Here is a 21,287-nt window from a genome sequence, read left to right as displayed (position 1 = left end):
AAATTTATTTGGGAAGAAAATGCAAGAGCAGTGGTAATTTTATTTTGATTTATGAAAGTAGGCTAATGCTTCATAATAATGAGGATAAATTCTTTTATGAACTGTATATTACAAAGCATGAAACAGTTGAGGCAAGCTGTAAAAGGATTATTGAAAGTAAGATAAAATATATTTAGTTTATTAAAATATTTTGATATTCTGTTACTTTCAATTATTTTGTTTATTAAATTTAATTAAAGTTAGGATTAATTAAAATAATAGAAATGTAATTCCTTCTTACAAGTTCTTATAAAAATACATTGATTCTCGTCAACTTATTAAAAACATGAATTTTTTTCTTTAAATAAAAATAGTGCCATAATTTTGCAGTCAGAAGTGCCATTACATTTTTAAAAATGGAAAAGTAATTATTTTTGTTAACTTCTAGAAACTTTTCTTGAAACGTAAAGTACGAAGACTCCAGTGGCTTGGAATTTTTGTTACAGTTATTGGGCTGTTGCTTGTAGGATTGTCCTCTGTACTCAGAGAATCACACCATACAAACAAAAAAGTTATCTTAGGTAATATGTTTTACAAAGTGTTTTAAAGTAAAATATGTGTATGAGTTTTGAGCTGATTTATACTATTAATTTCATACAATTTTGAATTTTATGAAGTTTAACAAATTTTTAACCAACTTCAAAAATGTGAAATAATTTTAACTTATCTTCATGGCTTAGCAAACTTTTGTGGGTCCTTGGTACAAAATTTAACTTTAGAACTGCCATCTGTTGTTAATTTTATGATTTAAATATGTGAGTGTCAAGAGCATTTGAAGCTCATCTTGATGGGGACAGTACATTGCACCATTTCTACTTGTAAACCGTGCCACTTCTTATCTCAGTCATCGCAAAAAATATTTAAGTTAAACAAAATTTTTCGAAATCAATTATTAGAAATAAACACTTCTCTGACTATATTAAAAATAATAGATTTTTTTGTGTTGAAAATATACTGTTATAAAACTCAAATTCTTTCTTCTAGAGAGGTTAGTATTAGTAGTGACAAATGATGTAAGAAAGCAAGCTTAAAGAGCATAAGCCAAAGGGGGGGGGAACTTCCCACATCACGTACCCATCCACTCCAATAATTTGTCTAGATCTTCCTCGAATTAATTCAAATTAGCAGCTTCCATAACAACAGATGGAAGTTTGTTCCTGCAGTCAATTACCTGCAGGCTGAAGGTGAACCTTTGCACATCTCTCCTGCAACTATCCTTCCTCAATATGAATTTATGCTTATGTGTGTAGTCTGACCAAGAGGAAGAATGCTGTCAACATGGAGCATAAATTGAGCACCAATCTTGTTGCCTTTCTCTGTACCTGTTCCAGATGCTCTACATCCTTCCCAAAATGGGTCCTCCAGACCTGTACGCAGTACTCAAGATGTAGCTTGACCATTGCCTTATACAGTAGAATAATCACCTACTTATCCTTGCCAGCAAAATTTCTGCATATCATTGACAAAACTCCATACTGTCTGGGAAGATTGTCTGCGCTGCTCACAGAACTTCATATCTGACAATGCAATTAACCCACGTCTTTTTTTAATTTCCCACTACCCTGAGTATAGGACCACAGAGTTTGTACATTACTCTGAGGTTACTTCTGCCCATTTCCAGTAGTTTGCATTTCTCAAACTTCAACTGCCATTTCTCAGCCTGTCTGCCTGATTTTTCAAGATCCTGTTCAGTACCATGTCATCCTGCCAACATTTTATCTGCAAACTTGGACATTAAGCCTGATATACCTTCATCAATATCATTAATAAATATTGAACATTCAGGAAATACACCATTCTTTGTTTGTAATAGGAAATTACTATTTACTACTACGAACAAAGAATGGTATATTTCACTGAATGCTCAATAGTAAATTTAAACTCGTAATGTATTATGCCTTGTGCATTTACTTTTACTCATTAATAAATATAGAAAACAACAATGGGCCCAGAACTGAACCCTGGGGGATTCCACTAATGACATTAGTCCACGAAGAGCAGTGTCCATCGATAACCATTCTCTGTCTTCTACCACTCAATATCCCTTTATCCATAGCCGTAACTTGCCTTTAATGCCAACTTGCACACCATTCTTTTATGTGCAACAATATCAAATGATTACCTGAAACCTATATATGATATCAAAAATATTTTTTGCATCTAGTCCTTTGTGATTGTATCCAATCAAATTGGTCATACAAGATTTCTCGCCGACCGGGCTAGCCAGGTAGGTAAAGTGCCTGCCTGGTAACCCAAAGGTCACGGGTTCAATTCCCGCTTTGGGCTTGGATCACAGTAAAATGCAAAAAAACTTTGGGAGGTGCATTATGGCCATAGCAGCTGATGCGCCAACAACTAACAAGGGAAAAAAAAAAAAAAAACAAGATTTCTCCTTCACAAACCCATGTTGTGTCTGAAATATAACTGCACTCCTGTCTAGATGGTCCTGCATTGCTTCTTTAACCTGTGACTCCATTATTTTCTCTGGAACAGAAGTTTAGCTGACAGGTCTGTAATTGCTCTTGTCACCCTTTGATCCATCTTTGTGAATTGGGAATACATTTGCATATCTATAGTTCTTGGGGACTTCTCCTGATTCCAAAGATGTTCTCATAATGGTCTGCTTAACTGCTTAGCTGTCTCCCTTAATATATTGGATAAATCCAATCCACCCCAGGTGCCTTTTTATGTTTAACTTCAGCAGTTTCTCTTTCACTTTCTTCTCAATTATTACAGAATAATTTAGCTTCCCATTAGTTTGATAAACTTCTGGCATCCACTTCCATAAAGAATTCCTTGTGTGAATGTAGATGTAAAATACATATTCAGTTTGTCAGCAAGCTGACCAGTATCACCAGCAGTTGAATCATCAATCAAGTGGACCAATGTGATTCATTCCCTTCCTTCTAGTGTTTACAAGGTAAAGAAGTCTTTGCTGTTTTTCTTTGCATCCTTTGCTAAAGATTTCTTATAATCTGCATTAGCTTACCTAATATCCTCTGTGGCTTGATTGCAGACTGGTTTAAATCTACCATAGGCTTCTGTATCATCTGATAGTTTGTGTTCCATGCATTTTTATTCTCTGTCTGATTCACAAGTCTGATTAGTTCATCTGACATCCATTTAGGTCTAAGCGTTGAACAGTATTTCTTTGTTAGTATGAAATGCCTAGTAGCTTCTATGATTATTTCCTTGAATGCTTCCCATTTGGAATTTTCTGATGGTAACATCATCAGTTGGTCATACTGTATAGATATTGAAAACTGTGAGACCACTGTAGTCAACTTTATGAAAGCAAAACTCCTTCCATTTTCCCTTGATGGTAGTTATAACCTTAATTATATTCCACATTAATACACTGTGATCACTTTCACCTAATGGTTCTTTTATTTACAGATTCTTAATGCATGAATAATCACTGCGAGAATATTACTCTCTCTTGTTGCCTCTCTAACATGCTGCTATAGAAAAGTCATTCAATAAAACCCCAAAAGCCTTGCTACTGTGTGAGTGACAAATCCACAAGTTCTCTTCAATATCTGGAAAGTTAAAATCATCCATTATAAGCCATTCTGATTTATTGACCCACTCTATTTCTTTGCATGGTTGTTCATTGTACTCATTAGTCATTCATCCTCTACTTTTATTTTTGCTCTCCCAGTGCTTATGTTACCTAACTGATACAGTATTGTACTGGCAAACAATGTCAGCTTGATGCACTGCCTTAGATTTTGTGCTTCTTAACCGGACACCTCGGTAGCCAGGTGGGAAGGAGCAGCAGTGCGTAGCACACGCTTCTTGATTTAGACCGGGGTTCAAGCCCATCACCACCAAATACGAGGATGCGGAAAGGTCAGGGAATGACCACCGCATATTCCCGGAGCAATATGGCCTTAGTTGCTAATGCTCCTAAAAACCAAATAACAACAGCTTCTTAACCAAGAACATAACTCACCCTCCTATCCTTTGTGAATGGTGTTCCCGAACCTGCAATCATATTGCTTTCCTGTGGACACATTGCCCAGAAAGGGCACAAATTTTGCTCCCCTTCAGTGTGTGCCAACTTTTTTTTATTTATTGTACTAGGTGGTTCTAAGTGTGTGTTCCAACTGCATAACCAGACTGAGACTTGACTTTTTCGGCATATTGAAGTAGAGGTAGCAAGTGCCCCATTTACCAAAAAGTCAAATGTAGCCAAAAACTAAAGACTAACTGGCAGTAAATCAGAAACAGTATAATCAAAATGTCTGGAGCTCCTACAGTTAGAGCGTGCGCCGTAACCGACTAACCCCAGCTTAAAGCTGATGAAGACATCTTCCCATTACAAGGGCAATATACTCATTCAAAACAGATTGGACGATACCCTCTGACTTATAAAATTGTTGCAGATGAAGATACTCTTTGGGCTGCCATAGTCATATGTAATCCGAACATCGCCATAACCAGAATGTCTGGAAGTTACCCAAAGGATATTTCCAGATCTCACTCCGTACCCAAGTACTGGTGATCCAGCACCTAATCACTAGAATTATTACTAACGTCTGCGAGAACTCACTCAAAAGGACAAGTCCATTCTGAAGGCATTCCCATGTTGGTCTCCTGACTTACACCTTTGCCGGATCATCCATACCAAGAGAAAAGCTTTCCAGTTAGCCTGATCCATATAGCCTCCCAGCTAGATAAATGCTCTGGGAGATGATTACCATTGAATCAGGAATTATTATACCTCCCTGATAAGGCATAGGAAGAAAGCTTCCTGGGAGCAACTAGTCCCTACAACTAGAAATTCTGAACCCTGGGGAGGCAAGGTAACCACCACAACCATTACATCTGATGGCACCATGACCAATTCTTTGGATGAGTCAATAAACATCCTCGACTCCCTTTTCCCAAACGAGGCCACCATTTAACCACCGAGCAGATTGAGTACTGTCATCTTAATGACAACTACCACAGTGAAGATAGAAGCCCCATTCACCAACAACAACACAAACTACAATGGCATCACAGGGCTTAAAGTACAGGAACCATTGTCAGGAAGTGATTATGCAATTGTCAGTTGGAAGATGAAGAAAGATGTTTTAGTAGTTAAAGGTAAAGGCACAAATTTAACACTCAGAAGAAGGGACTTTGGCAGTTTAAGGCACTATATGGCATCTGTGAACTGGGCAGATTGCTGAGAGATGGTGAATACATTTGACTTATGGAATAATTTTAAAAAAAAAAATCATGAGCCATGATACATACCTTTAAGAAAATATTGCAGGAAGAGGATGCTGAAATGGATGACTGCAGAGCTTACCTGGTCAAATAGAGCAGAAAAAGATGGCATGGGACAGTTATAGAGCAATGAAAAGTACTGAAGCCTACAATAGGTATAAGTTGATCTGTAATAGTACGACAAATGAGCTCAGGGAGGCCAAGGCTGCATATGAGAAAGCTTCAACTAAGAGAGCAAAAAATGGGGAAAAGGAATTTTTCTTGTATGTGAATGCAAAGAGAAAAAAAGTTAATCAGATTGGACCCTTGTCCACTGTGTGTGTGCGAGAAAGTTTTAGACAACCCAGCTGATGTTGTGGATGAATTGAAGAGGTGCTTTGTATCTGTCTTTAATAACAAAAGACCCTTTATGCTGAGAAGAGGCTGTGCAAGTGAGGCTGAGACATATGAAATTAGGATGTTGTAATTCTAGATGATTGTTTATTAGAAAAACTTTTCATCATAAAGGCAAGTAAGTCTCCTTGTAAGGTCCTTAGGACTTGATAAATCAAATTACAGACTTGATGGCATGTACCCTGCAATGTATCACCAATACAAAAAAAGTGGTTCTAAGAGTGAAGTTGGTAACTACAGACTGGTTGGTCTGGCTTAAGTGGTAGAAAAAACTTAGAGACAGTGATTAAGAGTGCAATCCAGGGACATTTAGATAGATATGGCATTCTGAAGGATACACAACATGGGTTTGTTAAAGGTAAATCATACTTAACTAACTTAGTAGACTATTTTGACACAGTGGTGAGCTCGATTTAGGGAATGATTTCGACATAGTTTATTTGGATTATATAAGAGTTATTATATAATCTTAAACAGGCTGGGATTACTGATATGATTCTAAGGTGGATTGCTATGTGGCTGCAGGGCAGAAGGCAGAGGGTTGTGATTAATGGAGATTCCTCAGATTGGTGTAATTGGTATGCTTTGGAAAAAAAAAAAAAAAGCACATCAACATTTTGAATAAAACACCACAGTTTTTGCAAGAAAAATTTTTTAGTTTATATCAGCTATATTACATACTCAACATGCTTTAAATTTTACTGTAGGTCCTTATTAAAATATCAAAAGCAGTCGAAACAAAGCGCTGACTTTTCCAAACACTTCTCCCAGTAGTACATTGTATCTTTCCTTTTGCCAGACTGTTATCCATGATTGGTGTAATGTCAGGAGTGGGATCCTTCAAGGATCAGTTCTTGGACCACTGTTGTTTCTCATTTTCATAAATGACATCGACAATGGGATAGAAGGCATGATGTCAAAATTTGCAGATGATGTAAAGGTTGGTAATGATCACTGCCAAGCAGCACTTCTTCAGAATGACTTAAACAGACTTCAGAGATGGTCAGAGAAATGGCAACTATATTTTAATTCTGCTAAATGCAAAGTCTTACACTTGGTAGGGTTGAATTAAAAACAGTGGAAGAGGAAAAGGATCTGGGTTACAATATGGAGAAATATGAAGTTATCTGAACAGTGTAAACAGGCAACCAGGAAAGCCTATGGTACCCTATCAATGATTTATCGAACGTTATCCTGTAGAGATAGGGACAGTGGTGAGCTATAGCAGGCTCGCAAGAGCCCATTGTTATTTTTTTGAAAATTTGCGAGCCCATTGTTGAGACGATCATTTATTTTACAAATGAAGTCCTGGATGCTATTATTGAGAATCCACAACGGAAACTACGGTGGGGTGAACAAGGCCCATTCCCAGCATTTTAATGGCGCAATCAATCAATTATGTATTTTAAAATTGCTTCATTTTTGATTTAATTACAGTCGGACCTCTGTTTAACGAACTTCTTTATAGCGAATGTTTTGATTCCCCTTGGTAATTACATTTAAAATAGTTTCCATTGAACGAAGAAAATTTCCATATAACGATGGATTAGCAGAGACAACTTTGTGTGCATTGTTCTCACCTCTGGCCTTGAGGCAATTTAGGTAATTAGAAAGTGCAAATTAAGGGTGAAAGGGATTACGGTTCCACAATGTCCGTAAAACCTATGCAGTCACACTAGTCAATATGCTTTCCATAGCCAGTCAGAGGATTAAGAAGATTCTCGACATGGATTATAGCCTCTGGTCAACCTGTGTTGTGGTTCCCCTTTACTCCGACAAACAGGCATATGTTTTTTTGGAGAAGTGAGTGATCCATGCCTTTCAGTAAATTTCTCCTGTCTATGTTTACGTGGTCACAGTAGCTGAATATCCGTGTGATTCCGACATTTTGCACTGTATTCAAAGAACTAGTGATGGTAGCAACGTAGAAGGAGGATTGAGGCAACTAAGATATTAAATAAACTTTACCAAGATGAAATGTTGGCAGATTTTGAAACTTTGTTGAGCCTTTCACTGTGTAGAAAATGTTCAAAAATATATTGGCATACAGGCAATAATTAAAAAAAAAAACAAACTGTGTTACCAATCTCCAAAAAACTAGCGCGAAGTAAGGATGATTGCTAAAGAACTTTATGTGGAAACTATAAAGATCGGTTGTGTGTTTGGGCGACGATGAGCAACTTGTAGCTTGCGGACGGCAATTGTGGGTTGGAGGAATCATCCTGCTTTGTGCAAACATTTTGAATCAGAAGTTAAATAATCCAGGATTATTAAATGGACTTTTAAATTTGGAATTTCTTAACCATTTAGTGCTAATGTTCGACATCCTGCAGGAGCTCCTTACCTTTCAGAAGCTTTACAAAGTTGCAACATCACAATGGTAAAAGCATATAAATTAATTATTCAAACTGTGAATGCTATTGCTAATTTGAAAAATTCTGAATGAAATTATGAAGCTAAAATTGAGTGCATGTTGAAGTGGAAAGAATTTGAAGGAATCAAAATCGAAAGTAAAAAAATTACCTCGTGACAGATTATTAAATGCACTGCTTTATCCTTAAAGGATAAGTTATTAATGCAACAGGGCGATTTTAAATTAAATAAAGAAAATAACAACACCATTGAAAGAAATTTTAAAGATATGCTACTGGAAATCGTGGAATGTGAAAGAACTTTCGTCTCGGTGGCAAGCCGGTGAAAACCAAATAAGAAATTTGAGTTTTCTGATAAAATATGAAATAAAAATCAATGATTTTAGAGATTTTGTCAAAGACAATTTATCTTTAAAATCGGTTGAAATTCCCTTTTCAATTAATTAAGAAAACCAGAAATATCTTTGCAACCATTGCGATTAGCAGTGCTGAAGCTGAGCGAGCTTTCAGCGTAATGAATAATACTGTGTGAATGAATGAATGAATAATGTTGACAATTAAACACGCTGCAGATTATGATGACCATACATCTAAATGGAAACCATTGCTTCAATTTGATCTGGATCGTTACATCAAATCACTCTGTAATCATCACTCAGCTATGAGCGATGATTACAGAGGAATGATTTGACATGACGACAACAAATCTTAATAAAGAAGTAAATTGTACATGGCAATTTTTAGAATAAATTTTTCTTGTAAATTAATTTTATCTTTTAAATTAATTTTATTATTTAAATTACTTTAAAATTATTTTTAAATTAATTAATCTTGTAAATAAATTTTTTTTCATGTAATCTGTGATTTTTTTTTTTTTTGTGTGTTTTTTCTAGAAAGTTTTTTTTTTTTTAAATGTAATATTTGTTTTTATATTGTGGAATGTTTTGTGATAGGTTTTATGTTATTTGTGATATGGGAAATATTTCATGTTATTTTTTATTCGCAATATTAAAATTTTATCATGAAAAATATGTATCCATTATATTTCCATAGTTGCGCAAAATAAAATAATAAAAAAGTTGGGCGTGTGATGAGCACGTGCGGTAGATGGTTTATGCGAAACATCCTTCATGTTTCTTTTAGGTATTTTGATTTGTATATATGATTACGAAATAAAAGAGCATTTTTATTGTAAATATTTTCTTGATCATTCACAGATTTTCATAATTTCTGGAAGACAAAATACAATGGATTTATGATAACTAAAGTAAGAGATGTATACTTGCAAGTGCAACGTATCTAAATATCTCTGTAAAATAGCACCGATTGATGTATCGATCTTGTATTTGAAGCAACATATGCAGCTGTTAGGGGAACCTAACAATGAAATGTAACGAAAATGCAAGACGAAAAAAGAAATTGTTGACAAATATTTGTATTGTTGCAATCATACTTACTGCAGTAGTAACTTCAGGAAGCATGATTGTGACGTCATACTATTCAGAGATTCTAAAAAGTTAGAACTCCGTACACTGTCATATCCAGTTATCATTGTAAACAGGGTTTTTAAGGTTTTTTTTTTTTTTTTTTTTTTAGATAAACCTAGGTACATTTTACACATTCACTTATACGCATGGTTAAAGGGTAATAAGCCGTATCTGTCCAACCCCCTAAATCAGCCCCTGACTCGAGATGTCATACTGGTCACAAAAAATGCGTCACGTGCTCTAATCACACTACTAGTAGTGCGAGCGTGGGAAGCGCCTCTATCTGAAGCCGCGGATGCCGTCACTTCCGTGACTGATCAAATTTATTCGGTAGAAAACGGAAAAACTGCGAGCCCATTGTTAAAATATTCATAGCTCACCAATGGATAGGGAGGTCATAATCGCACTATATAAAGCAATTGTAAAACCACATTTGGAATACTGTGTTCAAGTATGGAGACCTCATCTGAAAAAAGATGAGGTCTCCATAAAAGCTTCTTGAAAGGGTCCAAAGATGGGCAACTCGAATGGCGAGATTGACAGAAAGACTACTGTATGAGGAAAGACTCCAATTTCGTGGGCTACAGAGATTGGCAACCAGGCACCTCAGGGGTGACCTGATTGAGGTTTATTAGGCTCTGAGAGGGATTAGTAAAATGAATGCAGTAGAATTTTCATCGTTCTAAACAATTCCAGAACTAGGGGTCATAAATTCAAATTATAGGGCTTGAGGATTAGATTAGTTTGTAGGAAGTTTTCTTTTAGTCACAGTCATTGATAACTGGAACAAGTTGCCCTCACAGGTAGTTGAGGCTGACAGTTTGAATAAATTCAAAGGTCTACTGGATACTTGCCTGTGTGAGGAGGGAAGCATATAATAATTTGTGTTTTCTTATCTACTTGGGTTTTTTTTTTTTTTTTTGCCAGTTTCTATCCTACAACACATGAAGGATAGTAAGTGCCTAGGACCAGGCTTCATTGAACTAGAAATGGTTAAGAAGATACCGAGCTGAATCCACACCTATTTCTGGAATTATTCAATAAATGCCTTTTGAAAGGCAATTTCCTACTCATTTGGAGGTAGCCAACATGGTTTGATCCCTAAAAAATCTGTTAAAACCTCCTGATCTAAATTTGTACAGGACATTAGCCTTGCTCTCCATGCTCAGCAGACTTTTTTAAAGGTTCTACAAACACTTCTTTAGTCTCGCTACCAAAATGCAGGCCTCCAATTAGAGATTCAATTCAGTTTCCACCCAGGTCACTGCATGGAGGACACCCATTTGGTGAATTACAGCAACAGCCAGCACTATAACTGAGAAATATTTTCCACTCATCGCTATTGACTTTGCTGAGGCTTTTGACATGCTCTGAAGTCTGCGAAGGATACTTGACATGTATCCTTTGCAAACTGCGGTAGGCTTGAACTCTCAATTCGTACAGATGGGCGTGAATGTCATCTTGGATGAACTACTTGCCTTTGACCTTGGCCCTGCTACAATTCTGGCCTACATGGATGATGTCACTATCTGTGTAACTACAAATTTCAGAGCATGTCTTGAAGCCAAAGCCAATCACGTCCTGCAGATTCTGCAGGACTGGGCAGATCTACATCAAGTCTGTATTTCCCCACATAAAACCAAATCCATCCTCCTCAAAGGATCCCTACAGAGACATCCACAGAACCACTATCCAGTTTGTTTCCGAGCTAAAACTTCTTGTATTAACTCTGGATAACAAGCATTCTTTCCTCTCCCACCTACTGCATCTCCATAACAAGGTGAGGCAATACACTGTCTTTATTTCCCATGTCAGCCAGATGGATTAGGACTTAAATCATCGCACACTAAAACTCATAATGTCATTCCTACTTGTAATCACCTATGGTTCCTGGGTCTGGTTCCACAGTGCTGTAATAAACCCTAACTACCACAAATACTAGAATCTATACAGCGATACACCCTATTTGTAATCACCCGTGCATGCCGTACAGTTAGCTCACTGGCCCTCCAGGTTTTAGCGGGCACCCTTCCCCTGGACCTGAAGGTCATTCAACATGGATTGTACTACCACTACCTTGCTCGAGGCCTTCAAGCTACTATCATGGGAGAATACCATTAATCCTCTTAATGACAGGAAGATAAAGAAGAAGCTCCTTGCCAACAGGCTTGTTGGGATCTGGTAGGTCAGATGGTCCAGCTCCGATAAAGGGCAAATGACCTGAAAATTTCTCCTTGATGTGGGATTGGTTTTTCTAATAGCCCCAACTTGGTTTTCACCAGGTCTTTACCCTATTTTACCTCATTTCTATTGACTGGACATGGGTCCATCAACATTAAACTCACCTCTATGAGCATTTCAGATAATCCACACTGCATGTGTGGTGATATTGAAAACTGGGCCCATCTACTATACTGATGTTTCTATTGCGAAGACCTTCGTGGCATAGTCTTTGCCACTATTCAAAACATTCCACAAGGGCAAGAACATCTAATCCCGGATCAATCCAGATACCAAGCTTTCACTAAATATGTACAGGAGCTATTCACAAGACTTAGAATGCTTCAGCTACTCATGCTGCAAATTCTTGAAACACACAGTCCTCCTATTTATCAACTCACTCTCACAGAACCTAAGTTGCTATACCTACACTCCAACATCTATTTAACAGTAAATCCTACTTGTCAGCTGGGTCACGTGCAACGACTTTACCCACAACAGTGGACATTACTTACTTCATTACTTCGTTCATGGTATGGACACTCCTTTCAAGTGAATCTACATAACTTTCACAACTTTTTAACCTGGACTTGACCCTCAATCCATATGCTTCCCTAACTGAAACTGCCTCTTTATAAAAGTATACTCACTTGACCCTGGTATCAACACCTCCATGGAACAGGCACTGCATGGGTCTGACACCCTGGATATGACCTCCCAAACCAGCAAAACTTTTATCTTCTGGAGCAGAGCACCTCTGTTGTGCTTCCTATCTTATGATTATGACCTCTTACCCGATTGACTGCTAAACCTGGTCTATTTGTTTACAATATAGGATCTGATGCTAACCCAGACTCAGTTCTGGGTAGGTTTTTGCCACATACCCATCCACTTCACTTATGGATGGATACTGAAATCCCCTGCCAGGGATCCCTTTACTGGTACTATACCATAGCTTGGAATACTACTAACCCTGTGGGGGGTAGGATCAATGCTGGCACTGCAGTGAGCCTCACTGCTATGTAGCACCACTTGCCACATGGGCCTTATGTCATTCCTATGGGAGCCTCTGCCTCCCATGGCTTTCCTTCCCTGTTCTCTGAGGACCCTCTCCTCCCTAATTTTTGCTTGGTGGAGCCCAAGCATAAATTGGACTTGTGATCCCCATGTTAAATTGCCAGTTTTGGGATGCCTTCCCCTACATCCTCATTTTGGTCTTCCCTCACCCTTCCTGCTGGTACAATCTCTACCTCCACTACTCTGCCTTTTTTATTTTTTAACCCCCCATCCCTTACACGAACATAATACCACCCTGCGCAAATCTACATCTATACTTTTTGCTGGCTTTTGTGTGATATATTTACATCACAGTGACATAAAGCCAGAGATCAGAGAAACCCATGGTGCTGGGACCCTCAACACAATACACAATACATTCTATCCTTTCTGTACACATTGTACTCCCCCATATTCAAATTCTGCATCCCTTATATCTGAGCGATACTGTGTCTCTGATATCTCACAATGTGTCTGCATTTGATGACCATCACTTCAAATTCATCAAATTTATTTACTGTTCTCCTAGCATTGGTGTACATGCACATGTTCTTAAATAGAAAGGGTGCAAGAATATTTTCTGATGCTATCAAGGCACTGTTAGGTGGGTCAGAAAACTGCTAGCATGGAGGGATACACAGGCTAATAGTTTAACAATAGCTACAAACAGAGGTGAAAGTGATTCTTTTACTGCATTCTATTGGAATGAGCAGCAGTCTGGTAAGCAAGGTGCTGATGATTTCAAGAACTGCTTGGAGTCATCATGAAACAAGTAAATACATTGGCTATGTTAAGGTAACTAAGAGTAAAAACAGGTGCATGTATACTTGCATGTGCACCAATGCTAGCAGCATAGTTAAGAAATTTTATGAATTTAAAATTCTTAACGGTAAAAGATGCTAAGAAAAACAGCAAGGATTTCTTTACTTATATAAACTCTAAAAGGAAGGGGATGAATATGATTGGTCCACTTGACATCGATGGTTCGACTGTTGATGATCCTGCTCAGATAGCAAACAAACTGAATGAGTATTTTGCATCTACATTCACATGTGAGGAATTATTACAGTTTGAAAATGGAAGAAGGTTATCAAATTGTAGCAGTGTGCTTAATGATTTTGTAATGACTGAGAGCAAAGTGGAGGAGAAATTGTTGAAGTTAAACATAAGAAAGGCACCTGGGGTGGATGGGATCTATCCAGTTATTTTAAAGGAGGCGGCAAAGCAACTAAGCAAACCCTTAGCCATAATTATGAGAGCATCCTTGGACTCAGGGGAGGTTCCCACGGACTGGAGATGTGCAAATGTATCCCCAATTCACAAAGGTGGATCGAAGGGTGACACGAGTAATTACAGACCAGTTAGTTTAACTTCTGTTCCGGGTAAAATAATGGAGTCACTGGTTAAAGATGCATTGCAGGATCATCTAGACAAGACTGCAGCAATAATTCAGACACAGCATGGGTTTGTTAAGGTAAAGTCTTGTCTGACAAATTTGATTGGTTATTATGATGTGGTCACAAAGGAACTGGATGCAAAAAATAATTTTGATATCATATACTTGGATTTCAGGAAAGCTTTTGACATTGTTGCGCATGGAAGACTACTGTACAAATTGGAGCAGAATGGTATTAAGGGTAAGTTGCTACAATGGATAAAAGGATGGTTAAGTGGGAGAAGACAGAGGGTGGTAATCAATGGGTGCTGCTCTTCGTGGACTAATGTTATTAGTGGAGTCCCACAGGGTTCGGTGTTGGGTCCACTGTTGTTTTGTGTATTTATCAATGATATTGATGAAGGTATATCAGGCTTAATGTCAAAGTTTGCAGATGACACAAAGGTTGGCAGGGTTGTTAATGACAGTAATGGCAGTGTGCTACTGCAACAGGATCTAGATAATTTGGGCAGATGGGCTAAGAAGTGGCAACTGAAGTTTAACCTTGATAAATGCAAAGTACTGCATATGGGTAGAAGTAACCCCAGAGAAATGTACCAACTGTGTGGTACTACACTTAAGGTGGTAGAAAATGAAAAAGATCTGGGAGTAATTGTGCAGTCAGATATGAAGTTTTCTGAGCAATGCAGACAGGCTGCTAGGGCAGGTCATGGGGTTTTGTCTATGATATATAGGAATTTTGCTAGCAGGGAAAAGGAGGTGATTGTCCCTCTGTATAAGGCAATGGTCAGGCCACGCCTTGAGTACTGCGTACAGGTCTGGAGGCCTCATTTTAGGAAGGATGTAGATTTGTTTGAGCGTGTACAGAGAAGAGCAACACGATTGGTGAGGGGAATGAAGGGATCCTCCTACCAAGAGAGGCTTAAGTTCTGCAAATTGCAGTGGCTGGAGACTAGGCACCTGCGCGGTGATCTGATTGAGGTCTATAAGGCCTTGAATGGGTTGAGCACGCTGAATTCTGATGGGATCCTTCCACTTGTTCAGATTACGAACCTACGGGGGACATAAGTTCAAATTAAGGAAGGACAGATGTAGAATAGATGTGCGGAAATTTGCCTTTAGCCAGCGGGTGGTTAATTGCTGGAACAAACTTCCATCTGTCGTTGTGGAAGTTGATAGGTTAAATAAATTTAAGGAGGAACTGGACAGGTATTTGGAGGGAATGGTGTGATTTTTTTTTTTTTGGCTGATGCTGCATAAGCTCATACACTTGCTTTCTTGCATCACGTGCCACTACTACTACTACTACTACATCAGATGCATACATTGTTTTGATATTAGAGATGTGGTGTTACTCAGATGTAAGGGATGCAAAATTTGAATATGGGGAATACAATGTGTACAGAAAGGGCAGACAGGATAGGCAAGGGAGGAGTTATGTGAGGAGTTAAACTCATAAAATCTAAGGCAGTACATCCAGTTGACATGGGTAGCCAGTGTAATATTGGGTCAGTTTGGTGTGACATAAAACAGTAGAAAAGCAAAAATAAGAGTAAGTGTGTGTGTATGTGTGAATGAACTGATGAATAGAACGAATACCTGAATACCTGTGCAAAGAAACAGAATGGGCAAATAAATCAGAATGTTTTATAATGGGGGGGGTTTAAATTTCCATATATTGACTGGAACTTGTGGATTGGTCACTCACGCACTAGCAAGACTTTTATAGATTTACTGGATGACTGTTTTCTACAGCGGTATGTTAGAGAGGCAACCAGATGGGAGCAATACACTTGATCTTATTATCTGCAATGATTATTCATGCATTAAGAATCTGCAGATAAAACAGTGTATTGATATGGAATTTACTTAAGGAAGTAACTACTATCAAGGAAAAAGGAAAAGTTTGTTGCTTTCGTAAAGGTGACTACAGTGGTCACAGACAGTTTTTAAATTCTCCACAGCTGTTAATGTTACCATCAGCCAATTCTAAATGGAAATCATTCAAGGAATTAATTATAGAAACTATGAGGCTTTTCATGCTAACTATGAAATACTGTTCAAGGTTTAGTCCAAAATAGATGTCAGATGAAGTAATGAGACATGTGGCAGAGAAGGAAAATGCATGGGATGCATATAAATTATCAGGGACACAGAAGGCAAAAGACGCCCTTTTGCCGATCTCACCAGGCGAGTTACCCTTCTTTGCACCCTTTCAAGAAGCTCGATGTCTTTCTTTAGGTGCGGTCTCCATACTTGAACACAGTATTCCAAGTGTGGTCTAACATAAGCCTTATATAATGGGATTATCACGTCCCTATCTCTACTTGCAAAAGTTCGATAGATCATCGATAGGACACCATGGGCCTTCCTTGCAACCTGTTTACAATGCTCAGAGAATTTCATGTCTGACCGTATCGTAACACCCAAGTCCCTTTCCTCCAGTACTGGGTTTAGTTGAACTCCACCAAGTGAATAAGTTTTTTTGGCATTACTGTTTCCCAGGTGTAATACCTTACACTTTGTTGATTAAAGCACAGCTGCCATTTTTCTGACCATTCCTGAAGTCTATCTAGGTCTCTCTGAAGAAGCTCAGCTTGACAGTGATCATTAACTACTCTACCAATTTTAACATCATCTGCAAATTTAGACATCACGCCCTCTATCCCTTCATCAATGTTGTTTATGAAAATTAAAAACAACAGTGGTCCTAATACTGATCCTTGGGGAACTCCACTTCTTACATCAACCCAATCTGAGGAATAGCCATTTATCACAACCCTCTGCCTCCTGCCCTGAAGCCATCCTTCTATCCATCTAAGGATTTTCCCAGTGATTCCAACCTGTTCCAGCTTATAAAGCAACCGCTCATGTGGGACTGAGTCAAAAGCTTTGTTGAAATCTAAATAAACAATGTCGAAATTATTCCCTAAATCCAGATCGTGAGTGACCCTTTCGAAATAGCGAACCAGATTTGTTAAATATGATTTTCCCTTTACAAAACCATGCTGAGTATCCTTGAGAATTTCAATTCGATCCAAATGATCCTGAATTCCACCCTTGATCATTGCCTCCATGATTTTCCCTACTACTGAAGTCAGACTGACAGGTCGATAATTTCCAACTTCACTTTTAGAGCCACCCTTATGTATGGGAGATACATTTGCACTTTTCCAATCCAAGGGAATCTCCCCAGAGTCTAGTGATGCTTGCATAATTAGCCTCAATGGTTCAATGCACTTGCTTGCCGCCTCTCTTAAGATTATAGGGTATATATTTCATCAACTCCAGGAGCCTTACTGGTCTGTAGGCTCGAAAGTTTTTTCATTAAATAATCTTGCGAAATTTCAATATCATTAATTACATATTTTTCAACTTCGCTCCCACAATTTCCCATTGCCACAAAAGGATTTTCATTTGTAAATATCGATGCAAAATAACTGTTGAGTTCATCTGCAACGGCAGCTGGTGTATTTATTACTATCCCCTTTCCCTTACGTAAAGGTCCGATCTGGTTTGTCCTGCTCTTCTTGGCATTTATATATGTGAAGAATTCTTTATCCCCCCTCTTTGCTCTGTTTGCTAGTGATTTCTCATAAACTGCCTTTGCCTGTTGAACCTTTTCTGTGGCTCTATTACACATCACATTGTAGCTGTTATAGGCTTCAGTACTTTTTATTGCTCTGTAACCTTTCCATGCCACCTTTTTCTGCTCAAGTAATGTGGCAACTTCACTATTCATCCAACTTGGAACCCTTCTCGTGGAGTATTTTTTTAATGGTATATACGCATTCAAGGCATCTGTGATTAATGTTTTAAAAGCGTACCAGAGTTCAATTGTATTCATTCTCTGCGCGATATCTACCCAGTTAATAGAGGCCATGTAGTACCTTAAGGCATCGTAATTTCCTTTTCTGAAATTAAAACCCATCTGCAAAACCCATTTTGCATCTTCATTCACACAGGACAAATTATTTAAGGGAGTGGAGGCCAGAAGTGGATCACATTCTAACAGGCAGTTAATCGATTTTCTAATACTGAAAAGAAAGTGGAAAGAAATTGTTGAAGTTAAGCATAAGAAAGGCACCTGAGGTGGATGGGATCTATCCAATTATATTAAGGGAGGCAGCAAAAGAAGTAAGCAATCCCTTAGCCATAATTATGAGAGCATCCTTAGATTCAGGGGGTCCTCGTGGATTGAAGATGTGTGAATGTATCCCCAATTCATAAAAAGATCAAAGGGTGACATGAGTAATTACAGACCTATTAGTTTAACTTCTGTTTTAGTGAAAATAATATTCTCTGGTTAAAGAAGTAATGCAGGATAATCTAGACAAGACTGCAGTTATACTTCAGGCACAGCATTGGTTTATTAAGGGAAAATCTTGTCTGCAAATTTGATTGGATACTGTGATGTGGTCACAAAGGAACTGGATGCAAAAAATTATTTTGATATCAATAGTTGGATTTTAGGAAAGCTTTTGATACTATTGCACCTAAAAGACTGCTGTTCAAATTGGAGTAATGTGGCATTGAGGGCAAATTGCTGCTATGGATAAAGGGATGGTTGTGTGGGAGAAGACAGGAAGTGGTAATCAATGGATACTGCCCTTCATGGACTAATGTTATTAGTGTAGTCCCCAAGGTTCTGTGTTGGGCCTATTGTTGTTTTCTTTATTATTTATAAATGATATTGATTAAGGCATATCAGGCTTAATGTCCAAGTTTGCAGATGATACACAGGTTAGCAGGGTTGTTAATGATAGTAATGATCGTATGCTAGTGCAATAGGATCTAGAAAAATTGTATCAATGTGCTGAGAAATGTCAACTGAAGTTTAACATTGACAAATGCAGATTACTGCACATGGATAGTATTAACTGTCTGGTACTATACTCGGGGTAGTGGAAAATGAAAAACACCAGGGGTAATTGTGCAGTCAGATATGAAGTTTTCTGAGCAGTGCAGACAGGTTTCCACAACAGCTCATGGGGTTTTGTCAATTATAAACACAAATTTTGCTAGCAGGGATAAGGAGGTGATTATCCCATTGTGTAAAGTAATGGTCCTGCCATATCTTGAATACTGAATACAGGTCTGGAGTTCCCATTTTAGGAAAGATGTAAAGCTGCTGGAATGAGTATAGAGAAAGGCAGTGAGTTGTGAGGATGAGGAAGAGGTGCTCTTAAGAAAGGCTTCATTTCTGCAAATTGCAATATCCTGGGGTGTTTAAATCTTTGAATGGATTGAAGAAGCTGTGCTGATAAGATTCTTCCTCTTGCTCAGACTGTGCACATGAGGAAGCATAAATTCAAATTGCAGAATAGATGTACTGAAGTTTGCCTTTAGTCAATGAGTGGTTGATTGCTTTAACAAAATAGATAAAATCTTGGAATGGATAGGTGAAATGGGAAAAGTTTTTTTTTTTTTTGCTGGTGCTGTGTGAGCATGCTTTTTTGCATCATAAGTTACTAGTAATGCTAATAATTTGATCTGATATTAGCATATTCTTTTCATGTATCATCTGTGCCCATTTTAGAACAACTTTATCGACATCTTATACACACAACTTAATTTGCATCTTGTCTGGTCCTCCTTGTTCAATTGCATTTAAAATTGATTTTCAGTTTTTTAAAATCATGGTATATTTCTCAACAATATAGTTTTTCTTAAAACCATAGTCATTTTCACGAAAAATCTTGACTTTATCATTTTCACCTAAACACTTTCCCTTTGACGTGTTTCTGCATTGTTAAAAATTACTCGAAGTGTGCAGTTGAAAGTAAATATCCATTATAGATCCACTCTATAGCAAAGTTGATAACCACATGTACCTGAAATTTATTAGAAAACTTGGTTAATCTTTAGGATACAGTACCCCTTCTGATTAATTGTTGCGAGGTGTGGTGTGATGGAGTGATTGGTAAGCATAGCTTCTCCCATCCATCCTTTGATAGGCTGGTAATTACCGTTGGTTTGCATTAGAGTGAATGCTATTTTTTTTAATAATTGTTATAAAGGGACTAACATTTGGCTATAAGAGTACTACACGCACCTAGAGTACTGCATACAGGTCTGGAGGCCTCATTTTAGGAAGGCTGTAGAGTTGCTAGAACGAGTACAAAGAAGAGCAACAAGAGTAGTGAGGGGAACAAAGGGGTGCTCTTACCAAGAAAGGCTTAAGTTCTGTAAATTGCAGTGCCTGGAGAGTAGGCACCTGCGAGGTGATCTGATTGAGGTGTATAAGGCCTTGAATGGGTTGAGCAAGCTGAATGCTGATGGAATTTTTCCTCTTGCTCAGATTAAGAACCTGAGGTGGCATAGATTCAAATTGAGGAATGACAGTTGTAGAATAGATGTGCGAAAATTTTCCTCTAGCCAGTGGGTGGTTGATTGGTGGCACTGACTTCCATCTTTTGTTATGGAAGTTGATAGCCTAAATAAATTTAAGGCTGAGCTGGACAGGCATTTGGAACAAATAGAGGGGTGAAATGGGAGGTTTCTTTTTTTTATTTATTTATTTTTTTTTGGCTGGTGCTGCATAAGCTTGCTTTCTTGCATCGTATGCCTCTGCTAATGCTAATAATGGGTTATTTTACATGTAATTTTGTTTTAAGGTGTAATGATTTTCAAAAAAAATTCATAATACAGCGAAATTCATTAAATAGAAGTTCAGAATAGAGAAGTTCCACTGTGTGTAAATCCACACTTGTGAAAGAGTTAAGGAAATGAAAACCTCTCCTTTATCCTTAATAACTTCTTTAGAAAACCGAATACCTAAATCTGCAACTCCTAAACAGCAGATTATTTCTTTGTAATGAGCAGGTTAAGAATATTGATTTACCCTAATGGCATCCTTAACAAATTGTTGAAGAAGGCAGTCATCTTAGATTCAAATCTGGTTAGTTCAAGTCCCCTCCCCTTCATTAGGTCAACATGGCTGCTTATTCTTCCAATTTACAATGGAGAAACCATCTTATCAACTTAATTTGACCTCTTCTCCTTCACGCTGTTATAATGTAATTAGAAACATAGAGCTTCTCCGGCACCTCCGTAGCCAGGTGGGAAGGAGCAGCAGTGCTTAGCACATGCTTCTTGATTAGA

General features: G+C 37.9%; 1 protein-coding gene across 4 annotated transcripts in view; it reads left to right on the top strand.

Annotated features, from left to right (window-relative positions):
• The window catches only part of LOC150088358 (solute carrier family 35 member F6-like), a 329,560-nt gene that overhangs the window by 151,424 nt on the left and 156,849 nt on the right, over positions 1 to 21,287 (top strand). For 3 of the 4 annotated variants that reach the window (XM_090370736.1, XM_090370735.1, XM_090370738.1), the window contains exon 7: positions 428 to 560. In XM_090370736.1, coding sequence (XP_090226862.1) covers positions 428 to 560 — 133 coding nt within the window. The remainder of the gene's footprint in view (positions 1 to 427; positions 561 to 21,287) is intronic. The other variant, XM_090370737.1, reaches the window with a different exon arrangement.

The sequence above is a fragment of the Mastigoproctus giganteus genome, chromosome 3 (genome assembly GCF_048544385.1).
Source record: "Mastigoproctus giganteus isolate SK-2022 chromosome 3, ASM4854438v1, whole genome shotgun sequence".
Taxonomy (NCBI): domain Eukaryota; kingdom Metazoa; phylum Arthropoda; class Arachnida; order Uropygi; family Thelyphonidae; genus Mastigoproctus; species Mastigoproctus giganteus.
The sequence above is the reverse complement of the archived record's forward strand: the minus strand, read 5'-3'. Positions and strand labels throughout refer to the sequence as shown.